General features: G+C 37.6%; 1 protein-coding gene across 1 annotated transcript in view; it reads left to right on the top strand.

Annotated features, from left to right (window-relative positions):
• Positions 1-14,280, top strand: part of FHL5 (four and a half LIM domains 5) — a 33,598-nt gene extending 19,318 nt beyond the window's left edge. The window contains exons 2-6 of the mRNA XM_005871474.2: positions 1,208-1,378; positions 2,614-2,788; positions 3,649-3,818; positions 7,688-7,874; positions 13,781-14,280. Coding sequence (XP_005871536.1) covers positions 1,220-1,378; positions 2,614-2,788; positions 3,649-3,818; positions 7,688-7,874; positions 13,781-13,944 — 855 coding nt within the window. The 5' untranslated portion in view covers positions 1,208-1,219 and the 3' untranslated portion in view covers positions 13,945-14,280. The remainder of the gene's footprint in view (positions 1-1,207; positions 1,379-2,613; positions 2,789-3,648; positions 3,819-7,687; positions 7,875-13,780) is intronic.
• The last annotated feature ends 1,652 nt before the right edge of the window (positions 14,281-15,932 follow it).

Below are 15,932 nucleotides of genomic sequence, written 5' to 3'. Positions count from 1 at the left end.
TTGGGGGGCAGGAGGGAGGGGGGTAAGAGATCAACCGAAGGACTTGTATGCATGCATATAAGCATAACCAATGGACATAAGACACTGGGGGGTAGGGGAGGCCAGGGGATTGTCAAGGGTGGGGAAAAAAAGGACACATATGCAATACCCTTTGTAATACTTTAAGCAGTAAAAAAATTAAAAAAGAAAAAAAATAAAATAAATATATAAATAAAAAAAAAAAAGACCTGGTGCTTGGACTGCATCCTCCCAGCTGAGGAGTTTTATTTGGTCATCTTGGTATTGGGGTGGGACATTTAAATGAGATGTCCAGGAAGCAAGTCATAAACAGGCTAAAGCTATAGATTTTGGAGTCAATGGAATATTTGAAGCCACAAGTAGGTAGCATGTCCCAAAGGAGAGTAAATGGTACAGGAAGATCTTAGGACTAACGTGTCTAAATCATTAGGTACCCAACAAAGATTTAAGAACTAAAAGAATGGCCTAGAAAATGTACTGTACTTGTTTAATAACTTCTATTGCAGTTAGAGTAAAAAAGACTTCTTATTTCCACGGAATTCCGCCTCCAGACCTCTCCAGCAAAATAGTGATGACAGCTAGTGAAAGCCCTATCAACACTTCATATTTATATCCCTGAGGTGGAACCATCCTATTTCAACACATAGCACATTCTCATTGAATTCCACATTTAGTGAATGATGAATGCAAGACGTTTTCCACAATCTGGATGCCCGCTGCATGCATTTTGTTAGCAAAGCACACAAAACTGGCAGGATCAGAGAGTAGCCTTTCCCAAATCCCTCCCAGTGTCAGCATGGCTACTGCGTATGTTCCTAAACTGGTGAATTTTCTCTTAAGAAAATACAAATTCAGCCCTAGCCAGCTTTGCTCAGTGGATTGAGCGTCAGCCTGCGGCCTGAAGGGTCCCAGGTTCGATTCCAGCCAACGGCACATGCCTGGGTTGCGGGCTCAATCCCCAGTAGGGGGCGTGCAGGAGGCAGCTGATCAATGATTCTCTCTCATCATTGATGTTTCTATCTCTCGCTCTCTCTCTCCCTTCCTCTCTGAAATCAATAAAGAAATATATTTTTTTAAAAAGAAAATACAAATTCATTTCAGTGCTTGACTCACATTGTATTGAGGCTTTATAATCTCTCTCATCAACAAAACTTGCTTTTATATACGTGGATCATTTTCTTATTCACAGGATTGAAGCAAAATGACAGCTTCTCAATTTGACTGTCAATACTGCTCAGCATCACTTCTTGGGAAGAAATTTATGCTAAAGGATGGCAATCCATACTGCATCAAATGTTATGATCGCGTCTTTTGTAACTATTGTGAGGAGTGCAAAGAAGCAATTGAATCAGGTTCCAAGGTAGGTCTTCTGTCAGTTCACAGAATTATTGCATATGAGCAGACAAATGCTTTGGAAAGCCTCTTTTCCTTTAGTTAACGGTTAATACTCTACAGCTCTGCTACTGGGTATAAGGATCTTCAAAGTTACCATCAACCAAATTCTAGGCACTATGCTTAGCACTATTAAATATAACATATACTTTAATCTTTGCAATGATTTTAGGAGACAGTTTAGGATGCTAAATATTAAAGAGGCTATTTGTCCAAAGTTACACCAATAAAATGTTGAGTTATTTCTGGAATCACAAGAGTATAAATGAATAAATACATAGATAATAGGATGTGTAAAGATTAAAGAATCTATTTTCTGGCTTCAAATCAGCCTCATTTCCACACCCATTGTGCCCTGATGCCTTTCACACATATAACTCATTCCTCCTACAAAGCAAATTATTGCATTTTTTCGTTTTCATTTATTTTGCCTTTGTTTTAGCTAGGTGGTGTTGAGATTTTGTTTAGTTAAATCTCAAATAATAATCTATGATAATAATACCATAATATGCTAATTAGACTGGACGTCTTTCCAGTCATCCTTCCAGATAAAGCTGGGGCTGCAAGGGAAGCCCGGGTCCCAGTTGCCAGAGGGAAGGTGGTGCCGGCAGCCATGGGAAGGAAGGCCTTCTCTTGCATGAATTTCATGCATCGGGCCTCTAGTAAGATATAACACCCTAAAAGTAAAGATTGGCTCTAGCCAGTGTAGCTCAATTGGTTGGGCATCGTTGCCGGTTTGATTCTGGGTCAGGGCACCTGCCCAAGTTTTGGGCTTGATCTCTGGTAAGGGGTGTGCAGGAGGCAGTGATCAATGTTTCACTCTCATATCTATGTTTCTCTCTCTTTTTCTCCCTTCTTGTCTCTCTAAAAAACAATAAAAATATTTAAAAATAAAATAAAAGTAAAGATTATTCCATGACAAGCCTCTCTTGTTTATAAAAAGAAGGTATAGGAAATTTGAAGAAATAGGAGAGGGTCCACTTATTTTCCATCTGTCTTCAGTAATCAACCAACAAAGCCCCAGGCTCTAGCTCTTAATTGCCCCAGTCTCCTCTCAATGGGTAACAGTATCAATAACAACTTTCCCTCAAGCTACCAACACAACCTACTGGCACCAGAGTCCCAGGAGTGTTTAGTTTTGTCTTATAAAATGGCTGGTTTCGTTGAAACACATTTAATTAACTTTTATTCACTGTCTCCAAGGATCTTTGTTACAAAGGCCGGCACTGGCATGAAAGATGCTTCAACTGTGCCAAATGCAATCACTCTTTGGTGGAAAAGCCTTTTGCTGCCAAGGATGAGCGCCTGCTCTGCTCGGAGTGCTATTCTAATGAGTGCTCCTCCAAGTGCTTCCACTGCAAGAAGACCATCATGCCTGGTAAGATCCACAGGGAGTTCTGGTCACTAACTGAAGTAACTGTGCTTTCAATTAAGCCCAAGCACAGAAGAGAATACTAGCTAACAACAAAAACCTGGTTCTGAGAAAAATACCTTTCTTGCTATCCCTTGATCTCATTTAGTATACTGTAGAAATAGATCATTATTATTTCTGTCTTGAATGGGTAAATTAAACTTAGGTCATAGAAACATTTTGAATGAGCATGTGAGCCATAGAGTAAAGATAAAATCTATACCAATAATGCTAACATAGCATTACACACCCCGTCCTAGATATAACCAATGGCAGTGTTGTTCTCTCTTAGGGAAAACAAGGATCCATGTAATCATTACACGTTTAGGCAAGCACTAATTCTCTATGATTTTGACCTTTTTCTCAATCCGTATAGACAGCAGCATAAGAACATGACTCTCTTATTTTCTTATTATGGATTCAAATATTTTCTAGTTGATCATAACTGCACAACATCAATCTTATGAGTTTGTGCCCTTGGCATTCCTAAAAGTCCTGTAAGGATGATTATGGCCCAATTTATCTAAACTACATGCAGCCTTTCAGAGTCTCTACTTATAACACTTTCACATTTCAAAATTGTAGCTTCCAAAGCACAAGAGTTTTCAGTGAAAGAGTGACTAACCGTCATCATGTCTGAACTCTATTTACTTTTTATTCCCCAGATAAATATTTTGGAAGCCAACAAAACATTATTTTTATAAGGATAAGTAATTTATCACCTTAACTTTAAAATATATATTTTAAATAATTTGACATATCTTCGCTTAAAAGGCTATAAAGTTATGCTTGATTTGTACTAACAGGTTATTAATTTTGGGGTACAGGTTCCCGCAAAATGGAATTTAAGGGAAACTACTGGCATGAAACCTGTTTTGTGTGTGAGCATTGCCGTCAGCCAATAGGAACTAAACCTTTGATTTCCAAAGAGAATGGCAATTACTGTGTGCGGTGTTTTCAGAAGGAGTTTGCTCACTACTGCAACTTTTGTAAGAAGGTAATTATCTAAAGAGGATAAAGTTTGTGGAATCTTCCAGACCACTGCCTTTTAGCTGTACTATATAGTGGAAGTGAACTGATACCACCAGGTTACATTTGTCTTTAGTGTGAATTCCAACATGTCCAAAGCACTACCTGTCGCATTGAGGATGATCATCTGTTTTTCTCACCATAAAATTCCATCCAGAACATTAATTTAATATTCCAACATCTTAAGTGACTTGGTAGTCCAGTTCCATTCACTGCTTTCCACTAATTTCATGTATTCTAGTAGAGAACACACACCTCCCTTTGAACTAAATATTGCAAAGAAAATAATTTTTGATCCATTTCATTGCAGAGAAATACGGGTTTGTCTCACAGAGTGATGAAGTGAACCAATTTAAACAAGATGTTTAACTCCTCACATTATGTCTCAGCAATACAAATGTCTTCTTGCTTGAAGCTTTTATGTTTCTAAAGAGTAGATAGGGAGGCTCAAGGGAGATCATTAGGGAAATTCATTAAATAAAAAGACAGAAGACTAAGACCTTTGTGTGGCTGCCTTCACTTCCTTTAACTTTGATATTCATTCCAAACATATTTTCCAAAAGAAAAAAAAAGTCATTTTTTTTTCGAGTAGACTTTGCCCAATTCTTTTTTATCCTCTAAGCTTCTTTTGTGAAAAAGTCGCTCATCTCTGTCACCTTTACAAAACCTGTCTGTAGTCTATAAAATATATATTGATGTTCTCAAAGAAATCCTTGACCCTGAGGCATCATAAGTTTAAAATAGCACTATAAATTGTGATGAGAAAGCTGAATCATGAAAATACATTGGATTACTACAGTGATTTCTCAACACTTTTGATATATGGGCTACTTTGGCAGATCTTTTAAGACCTTTTGTATTCTTGCATCTGGAAAGCTAGTCGTCTCATTACCACTTTCTACAAATGCATAAATAAACATACATGCATACAAACACACACAGTAATTTTCTAGGTATATTTAAAATACTACTACTACTGCATTTGAAGTGGCATCAATAAACCCCTAACTTATAATTCTTAAATTACACTATAATGATGGATGAAACTTACAAATGATAGAACATGACATCTTATACCCAGAAACTTCCATTACGCTACCAGAAACACTGACTTGGAAAATGACTTCAAAAGCAATAGTCAGACCCTATGACCCTGTGACATGTGAAGCTCCAAAGAATTATCAGAGTCAATGACACATTTAGAAACAGATGCCCTAAATAAAAATGAATAGATTTATCTCACTATTTTGAGGGGCAATGAAGTTGGCCATTTTTTGACTGTTTCTTAAAGATTTACTCTAAAATAGTAATGAGACTTATGGGAATTATCTTAACGTCATTTATTGGGCACACAATATAAAGTTCATTAGAATACTGTAAAGATTCAAGAAAGGAACTTCTCTAGTACATCAGCTGCTGAGCACTGTCTGGGGCCAAACCTCTGGCATTTCCCAGGTTATAGGAACCTGTCCTATATTTAGGACATGGTTTGAAGTCACTAAAAATTTATAAAATGTTTATATTGGATAGTAGACAGATCATGACAAGCCAGATTATTTTCTGTTTAAGTTTTTAAGCCATAAATCCTTTAAGGAAAGCCAGATATAAACGTTTCTCATCAAAATGATCCAATCGGAAGAAAAACAATTCGTTTCAATCTAACCAAAGATCAAATATTTTTTAAAAATTAGGCAAAAACTACTTGTCAATCAGGCTCTTAGAAGTTTTTTCATAAATTTTATTTTGTGAAACTAAATTTTATTTTCTACCCGACAGCAAGTAACCTCAAACTACAAGTGCTTTGAATTCAAACTTCTCAAGGTTCAAATAGACTATTCTGCAATTTATCAGCTGTTATCTACTGAATGTAAAATCATTATTGCCTCCACTTTGTCAGAGAAGAAACTTGATCTAAATCCTGGCATCAATCAGTGGCAAAAACTAAGCTTAGATATTAGACTTCATTTTAGCCCACCTGCCTCTTCAAAAGGAACATGATCACAAGCAATCTGTTTTAATGCCCCAGAGTGTCTTCTCCCTAATTAAACAGTCTTTGCTGTACATTTCAAGTTTTACTTTGCTGTGAACACATTTTTTCAAGTTTGAATCTTTTAAGCATTGCCTGCTAATCATTTGACCAAACAAATCAAAGGAATCTTGAATTCTGCTGTGCCTGCTCTAAGGCATTTAAAGTCAGTAGGGAGTATTTTAAATTACTTGTGTTCACACACACCATCATGTTTCCCATTTACTTATTTAGAATAGTGTACTTTTTTCCCTTTAGGAAAAATAACTAATTTTTAAGATATTTTTGTTATATTTTAAAATACCTTTAGAATAATCATTTTAAAACCCTCTATCACAGGCAAATGACATTTTAATGGCTTATCTACTTCATTGAAATACAAAGGTTACAAGAACCATCTCAGCTACAACATTGCTTCAGTCATTATAAGACAGTGGTTCTCAACCTGTGGGTCACGACCCCTTTGGGGGTTGAACGACCCTTTCACAGGGGTCGCCAAGACAATTGGAAAACACATATATAATTACATATTGTTTTTGTGATTAATCATTATGCTTTAATTATGTTCAATTTATAACAATGAAATTGGGGGTCACCACATGAGGAACTGTATTCAAGGGTTGCGGCATTAGGAAGGTTGAGAACCTCTGTCTTATAATGAACCACTTATAATATAAGACATTTACATGAACACATTCCAAGTTCCACAGCTACTGCAGGTCAATAGCCATGGTTCTGAAAGGTGCTATGACTTAAAAATTGTTACACAAGTTTTTACCTATATTATCCCAAAGAAAGATGTCTCTGCCTTTTAAAAAGTAGAACCCAAGGATTCAACTGGTATAGAAAAACACCCGTATATTATGGAGGAATAATAACCATCTCTGACAAAACTCTAGCACATCACACATCAATGTACAACCAGTGCTCTTAGAGCCTTAACGCTGAAAACGTATACTGTTGCCCACAGTATACCATTTGTGCTAGATACAATATTGGAATTGCTTTCCAAACACTTTTCCCCTTGGTGTTTATTCACTCATTCAACAAGGACTTATCAACTGTTTACCATTGCAAAGTTATCTTGCCTCAGTATTGTATTAATGTTTAAGCACATGAGCTCTGGGATCAGATTGTGCAGGTTTGAATGCTAGCTCTGTGTGTCCCTGGCAAGGGACAACTACTCTAACCCCAAGTACTTGCTCATCTCATAAAGGGGAAAGATAATAGTCCCTACTGTGTAAGTATGTTGAGAATAGTAAGAAGAGGCCATCCCTTAGCACAGGGCTGAAGACGGAAAAAACACTTAAGTTTAGCTCGTTACTAACAGATGATGGCGCTTATCCATTCCATTCAGGGCTGTTACTGCTGGATATTCTTGAGCCTGGAGGAAAGCCTTCAGGAAAAAAGCTTTTTATTCAGCATCCTTAAAAGGTAAACATGGAAATAAGAACAGAGCATAGAAAATATTTTAGATCTAATGGCAGATCTTTGATGACCAACAAGAAAGTCATAGAAAGATAAGAAATGAAATCAATAGCTGACTTCTTTTTCTTTTTTCTGGATCCATTATATCCCTGTTTCCTTTCTGTTCCATATGGGAGAAAAATTAGGATATGTATCACCAGTTCATATCTCTATAGCCTTTTGCTTCTCATATCCATCCCAAAAAAAATCTTAGAAAAAGGACAGCCTGACACAAGATGATCAAGTAGCCCAAAGAATCACCTGTGGACATAGAAGAGCATCACAAAAGGTCTGAATTCTTACAGCTCCCACGGTCATTACCTTTTTTTGTGATCCTTTTGCAGGTGATAACTTCAGGTTGGATAACATTTCATGACCAGCCATGGCATAAAGAGTGTTTTCTGTGTAGCGGCTGCAGGAAAGAGCTCTGTGATGAAGAGTTTATGTCCAGAGATGATTATCCATTCTGCTTGGACTGCTACAACCGTCTTTATGCCAAAAAGTGTGTAGCCTGCGCCAAACCCATTACTGGTGAGTTCTTTAGTTGAATACAGTCCTTATATGAGACAGTTATGGCTACATAAATGCTATATAGTTCACTCTGAAAATAAAAAAAAAAAGGTCATCTTTTCCTTAGGTTTCTTTTTCTAGATAAACACAAAATACATAAGCAGAAATATTACACAGACCCTTCCAGGCAAATATAGATTATAATCAGGGTAACTATACTCTAGAGGCCTGTGAAATTATTTGGTATCAGGCCAATGAAATCATTTGGTTTGCCCCTGTCAAGGCATTAGGGGTGAGTTAATTAAATGTTTGACCAAATATAGCAGGCTAATTTTTAAGTTGATAATTTTATATGGCCCTTGAATGATGTTATAAATATCCAAATGGCTCTTGGCAGAAAAAAGGTTCCCCACCCTTGCTCTAGAGGATTATTAATCCTAAATGTAATGGTACTAACTTTCAATAAAGGAATAGTTCAGAGGAAGAGGAGAACAGGATGAGCTGAGACATAGAGACCTTCATGAGGAGGCCTGGTCTGAGCCGGACCTTTAAGGATTCGAGTGGAAGGAAGGGATATTTGAAAATAAAAATCCTGCTTAATTCCAAACAAGGATGAAAGGGCCTTAAAAAAGGAAAATGTTTTAATTAAATGTAAGTATTGTACTGAAATCCAAAGCTGTACTAATTAGGGTAGCATAGGTTACGAATTAATTAAACTTCGTTTTAAGATGTTTCTAACAAATGTATTATTCTATTTTTTCCTCTTTTCCCTTGCATAAGTTTTAATTATGAATAGATGAAATAAAACCAGATAGTGTTCTGCTGAAGAAACGAAGTACACGTGGCATGTTTGAAAATAACATAAGTGGTAAATCAATCTGTGTTAAATAGATTTTCAAGGCAACAAACAAAGCATTACCTTTTCCTCAGAGACCCTTCTAAAATGCTTACCCTGTAGTAAAAGAACTAAAGCTAGCACGGCCCCTGAGAAGCCCCACCTTCACTCTGCTAGGTAATTTACAGTCACTGAATGATGTGGCAGAACTCCCCATGCCTAGTATTCTTAGATAATATTTCATACTAGAGTCCCAGTGCACGAAAATTCATGCACTCGGTGGGGTCCCTCAGCCTGGCCTGTACCCACTCGCAGCCCGGGACACCTCAGAACTAAGCTGGCAGTTGGACATCATCTCTCTGATAACCTGGGAGCCCTCAGGTTATGTCTGACTGCAGCTTAGGCCCGCCTAAGCTGCAGTCGGACATCCTTAGCACTGCCGAGGAGGTAGGAGAGGCTCCTGCCACTGCCTCTGCACTCGCAGCCATCAGCCCAGCTTGTGGCTGAGCAGAGCTCCCCCTGTGGGAGCACACTGACCACCAAGGGGCAGCTCCTGCATTGAGCGTTTGCCCCCTGGTGGTCAGTGCATGTCATAGCGACTGGTCATTTCTGGTTGTTCCACCATTAAGGTAATTTGCATATTACCCTTTTATCTTATAGGATTTTTTTTTTAATATATTTTATTGATTTTTTACAGAGAGGAAGGGAGAGAGATAGAGAGCTAGAAACATCGATGAGAGAGAAACATCGATCAGCCGCCTCCTGCACATCTCCCACTGGGGATGTGCCCGCAACCCAGGTACATGCCCTTGACCGGAATCGAACCTGGGACCTTTCAGTCCGCAGGCCGATGCTCTATCCACTGAGCCAAACCAGTTTCGGCTATCTTATAGGATTTTAGCTCAGTTTATGTAACATGGAATTAAAGATTATTGTATCCCTCTCCTTCTCCTCCATCTTCAAATGTTTCACAAAATAAAAGTTGAATCTTCATGAATCTTTAAAGAAAGAAAACAGTTTTGCTGCACACCCAGCGTAGCAGGCTTTCATTGACTTGCAAGCAGGGAGAGAGTGTTACCTGGTACTCGGAGCACAGTCCTGCTCATCTATGTGGGGCACCAGGCTTTTCACAATCTCACACTGGCCCTCAGGCTACATCTGGCCAGCAGCCATGTTTTGTCTGGCCTGCACATGTTTGGAAACAATGTAATGTAATGTAATGTAATGTAATGTAAAGTAATGTAATGTGTAATGTAATGTAATGTGTAATGTAAAATCCTACCCAGGTGAGCTGACTGCCCTTACATTCCAGAGCTAGGTCATTTTTACATGGAACTAAGCTGCTGCCTCGTTGTGTAGGGCATGTCCTCTCTGTTCCTCACACCTTGTTTTCATCACTCAGCTACATCACCTGTCAGCCCTTTCAAGGCCTTGCTTTGGCAATTCCATACAATCAGGCTCCAAAGCTGGGACTCTTAACCACTCTACTTTCCTGCCTTTTACACATCTGACAACTCCTGGAGTCAGGAGAAAAAGCCATTATCTTCCCTGATTTTATCTAGAAAATGGGTCTTACAGAAATGCAATAGTACCTGGAGCTCCAAAATCTCCTTAGTGGAGTCTGCCATCACAACCCAACAGATTCAGTTGACTTATTCTAGAACACTTTTCTTGAACTAGTCAGAAAAAAATGGGGGGCTTCCATGAGAATATTAGAAAATTACACAACTCAAAATGGGTTTGAAAACTTTTGGGGAACCCAATTGGCCAATACTAGTTTGTAAAGAGCCTACACAAGCCCTGAACTTGATGAGTTTCAGTTCTGATCCATAACAGATTCATGTGTCTAGGAAATTTTTTTCTGATGAATTATAGCACGTTGATCACTGAGCTCAGCTTTTTAAGGTTCAGACAGAGAAACCACAGTGTTCTGAATATTACATAAGGATGATCAGAAACCAGAGATTTGACCCAAAAGTAATCCAAGATTATCTATTTAATTTGGAATAACCCGTCTTTTGATAATTATCTTCATCTCCTTTTGGCTCTGTGACTGAGAGATACTAGGTACTAAACTTCCAACTTGCTTTAATATTTTTGTCTAATTCTTATACTTATTATATATAAGTCCTAGAGTAGTGCTTCTTTTAAATTGAGCTATTTGAACTAACATCCGATAGAGAATTCTTATACTATCATATCTTCTGAAAGTTGCACATTCAAGCAAACAATATATCACTTGTAAGGAACTATGTTAGAATGTTTTAAATATACTATTTTATATTAACTAAATCTCTAAGGCATCTGGTAAAAATTTTTAATCCCATCACAATGAATTTGAGTCATCTGAACAAACTCAATGTAAAAATATATTTTTTCCTCATCTAAGATAAGACTAACCTTTCAAACTTTCAGGGATAAATGAAGCAGCCTGATGTAGTGCAAAGTACTTTGGACTAGACGCAGCCGTAGGCAAACTACGGCCCGAGGGCCGGATCCGGCCCGTTTGAAATGAATAAAACCAAAAAAAAAAAAAAAAGACCGTACCCTTTTATGTAATGATGTTTACTTTGAATTTATATTAGTTCACACAAACACTCCATCCATGCTTTTGTTCCGGCCCTCTGGTCCAGTTTAAGAACCCATTGTGGCCCTCGAGTCAAAAAGTTTGCCCACCCCTGGAGAGAGTAAATTACATACCTTAGTCTTGCCTCTGCTCCTGACTATTGTGTGAAAGTGAGTAAACAATTCACCTCTGAGGTCCTCATTGGCCTTATTTTCAAAATAAGGCGTTGAGCAGGATTACATCTTAACTTTCTTTCATTTCTGTTTATTTTAACTCAGTGATTCCCAAAGTGGGCGCTACCGCCCCCCGGTGGGCGTTGCAGCGATCCAGGGGGGCGGTGATGGCCACAGGTGCATTTGGGGGCGATGAGTAACTGCTATTAAAATTTAAAAAAAATTAATTTCCAGGGGCTGAGTAATATTTTTCCTGGAAAGGGGGTGGTAGGCCAAATAAGTTTGGGAACCACTGTAATTTAACTAAAAGGGGTTTCAAATATTATGATTTCTTCAGAAAGGGATGCTAATGTTTCAGGTTATGTTTTTTTACAAAAGATAAATTCAGGCTTAATTTAGTGGAGTTAAGAGCATACATAGGCTCTGAAACTAGATGGCCTTGAATTAAATCCAGATCTGTCACTTACTAGCTGGGTGATTTGGGCAAAGAGTTGAACCTCTCTGTCAATTTCTGTATGCAAAGTAGGGTTGGTGATAACATCTTCCCCATGGAGGTGAGGCGAGCGTTATATGAAGTAATACATGTAAAGGGCTTAGAATATTGATGGGTTCATCTTTAAGTGTTCAATCAATGTTAGTTCTTATTTTACTGAATTTTCAGGAGTAAATGAAGCCAGATAAAAACAAGTGCTGGAGACCTGTTTCCTGGATGACTCTCTTACTGCAGATGACCCTCATGACCCGAGGGCGTAAGCATATCTAAAACTGAAACAATGTATAAACATCACAGGATCAGTCAGGCCCTTCTTAAATTCCTGCTACCAGATGCTCCTATTTTTTCCCTCTTTGTAAAATTCGAGACTTGTTTTTACATTTGCCACTGTACAGGCTTACTAATAAACTCAAGAAAAACTCGTGAGCATCAAAATGCTAGATGTGTAATAATTAGTTTTATGAACAGAGATGATTTACATTTATCGAGAACATCATTCTTACAATCAACTTGTCAATGTTTTGGATAACATTAAAAGAATTAATTGGTTCATTATTGATTTACTCTTATTAGAAAGTGATGATTAGCACCATAAGTAGCAAGCTATAAATTTATTTAATCAAGGAAAGTAGAAAAATTTTATATAAATGTATCTATGAACTAGTAAATTGTATGTACTATAATTATTACATAAGGATGTAATCTGAATATTACATAAGGATATAGTATTGATATAGACATCAAATAATGTTTCTAGGGTGGAAATAAAAGTTCATTATAATATTAAGGAGAGTTTATCTGAAATAGAATGCTTATTCACTCTTTTTGCTTCACCATCCCAAATGGACTATTTGGAAATTATATGTGAATAAGCACATGAACTATTTTAGCCTCATGCTATGGTATAAATCACAGGAAGTTCACAGAACTAAGGTCACTTGAAAAAAACTTGGCAAATAAATAAAGACCCAACTTAGGGATATTCCAACCCCTTCCCAGTTCCTAGACCTTTCTCCTTTTCTACAACTCCTCAAAACTAATTCCTTGTACTGTGTGCCTTGGATTCATATTAGGGATATAGAGATAGTGTCCACTGAAGACTCAAATTCTACCTTTCTTCAAACACCATGGCTCAAGTGAGGCCCAAGTGGTGAAGGCTGGCAAGGCACTTCTTAGGAGCTAATCATGGGATAACCTGGTCTTAGAGTGATCAGATCCACAGATCTTTGTCACAAGCTGAAGTTGTCTCTGGGCAAGGTAATGAGGTCATCATGTTAGGCTAGCTGCATGATAATCTGGATAAAGTTCTAGATTTGGGGCTTTTGGAAATTGTATCCCAAGCCACAATGTCAGCATAGAACTTTATCCTAAGTAAAATTTAAAAATGGAAAAAGAAGGAGGAGAACTAAAAGTCATCAAAACATCAGACATCAGGCTATGAAGTACAATTTTATTTTATTTTATCCTAATATTGCCTCTAAGAAAACAAGGGCACAACAAGAGAAAAGAGAAAGATATCTTATTTGAGTATCTATTCCCAGTGCACTACACTGTATTTCCTTATCTGTCTTAGCAGTCCTTATCTGCTTCCAAAATTATGTGCTTTTTATATCCAAATTCTACCTACTTGTGTAGATAATGGGAAGTTTTCACTGGGAATCAGACTGGATCTCATCAGAGGAACCTGTTGTCTGGGTGATAGTCCCAGATGGATACAGAGCACCGGGGGCAGCATTCCTGTTGAGGTTACTTGCCTCAGTGTCATCTTTCTGCATCTCCAGTTCCTAAAAGAGATCCTGATTGAATGCTCAATCTATTCATGGAAAGAATAGATTATTCTTTTTCTCCTATTTTTTACAGGTCTCAGAGGTGCCAAGTTTATCTGCTTTCAAGACCGTCAGTGGCACAGCGAATGCTTTAACTGTGGGAAGTGCTCCGTCTCCTTGGTGGGGGAAGGCTTCCTGACCCAGGACAAGGAAATCTTCTGCCGCAAATGTGGCTCTGGGGTGGAGACTGACATCTAGACGGAGACAGTCCTTCCCTTCCTAACATCCACCTTGCTTTTGTTCTCACTAAATCCAGAACTTGGTTGAAGTCGTATTTCTGACTTGAGTTTTAGAAAATATTAATGTAAACTTCATAGCAGAAGGGTTTTGCACACATTTTGATTGAACTGTATTATAAGAGCTCAAAAACACAGTCTAACGAAAATGAATGTATACTAAATCACAAAGGAACCTCTGCTTGCAAAATACTGCACTCTGCTGTTAGAAATAATAGGAGCATATTTCTTTATTGTAACCAAGTAAAGCACCTATACATAGAAGTCATGGATGTTAGTACTGAAGACAAATGTCGTTCAAAACTGCAGAGTAAAAAAGAAATTAAGAGATCAAATTAAAAAGCATACGTAAGACTAATGTTTGTGCTCCTAGCAAGCTAGTGATACATATGGTGATATGAATAATAAAACAGTGATCCGGGAAAACTGATCAGCAATCAGCACATTTAAGAATTCTGCCATTTTATCATTCTTTTATTACTCACACATACTGGCTTTGAAAAACAAAACTGCAATTTGCCCTCATCCACACTGCTTCCACAGCTCGTTGGTTCCCATGGTTAATCAATGTCTCTGATACGCTATATAAACATAATGGGTTCTCTCTACCTGGGGATAGTCAAAACATATTTTATTAAATGTATTTTCAAAGCCCACATAATTTTTCTAAAGAGTTACATATTTCATGAGAGAAAATGTCTATTCTTTCAAGCTAGCTAACCAGGATAATCATTGTCTCCAAGGCAAACCTTTAAAGTAAATAGATCATTAAATCATCACTTGTGGAAATGAGTTTTAGGGAAGGGACTGAGTGTTGGAACATGACTTTCATCCAGATATCTAAAGGCATAATAGAATGCATAATTAGCTCTGAGCCTCATGCATTTTGACTTCTAAAATTACATAGATGATTAATGGAAAGACATAAAAGTAGGCTTTAAAGAAATCTAATGTTAATAACTGAAAAAGAATAATTCCCTGCTGGTAATTCAGGACCTGTAACGCCGTAGAGTAGAGCAATGTGGGCTTATAGATGAGCCCTCCCACTGTTCCTTCTCACCTGCACCACCCACCTCACCCATGCCAGCCACACCCCAGAGCTTCATTCTCTGGCATGACCCAGGGTTGCACTCTCACCCCTAAGCAGTCATTCTACAAAGAAGTCTGTTTTTATTGGTCATAAGGGAAGTAACAGCCTTAGTGAAAAGTCTAGCTGCCCTGGACAACACTTTCCACATTGTGTGGGACAAGTGAAAGCAACCTCTGCTCTCTACGGTCAATTATCAACCTTTTAAGTGCACTTGCGTGGGATAGGGGGAGGTCAGGAGAAGAAACCTACCTAGATGTAACTTTTATGCATCTACTCTCAGATTATTACATAGCATTAACGTTTCTGATTGAAATCTAATTATATGCTGTGGCTGATTACCATGATTAAACTAACATCCCAGGAGATTCAATTAAAATTGTTATGGAAACACCAGTTTTGAAATAGTTTAAAGTGCAAGGACATTTAGAGATGCTAACAACTTAGAGATACTAATAAAAGGTCAGGCTGCATAGGTAATTTGAAAGTAATAATTGCCTCCTTTTATATTAACAATGCCAGGATATTTGCTTACTTCTACTTTATAAAATGTAGAAAAACCTATCAATATTTTTCCTGATTTGTTTAAAATTTCACATAACAGGTAAGGAACTAAATATGCCAATTGTTCTAGGACCTGGAAAATAATAGTACATTATATATTTAGAAAACCAAGTCATTCTAAGTCTGGAGAGAGATACAGCATTGTAACATTGTCTCAGTTAACCAATTACATATAAATATACAAAATGTAATGTTTTCTTGGTTAAACAATTGGTAATATGAAGGCATTTTGCTGTGTGTGTATGGGGTTGGTGAGTGCATGTGATCAGGCTTGTATTCTATCCGTACAATTAAAACTC

Source organism: Myotis brandtii, unplaced genomic scaffold (genome assembly GCF_000412655.1).
Source record: "Myotis brandtii unplaced genomic scaffold, ASM41265v1 scaffold343, whole genome shotgun sequence".
NCBI lineage: Eukaryota > Metazoa > Chordata > Mammalia > Chiroptera > Vespertilionidae > Myotis > Myotis brandtii.
The sequence above is the reverse complement of the archived record's forward strand: the minus strand, read 5'-3'. Positions and strand labels throughout refer to the sequence as shown.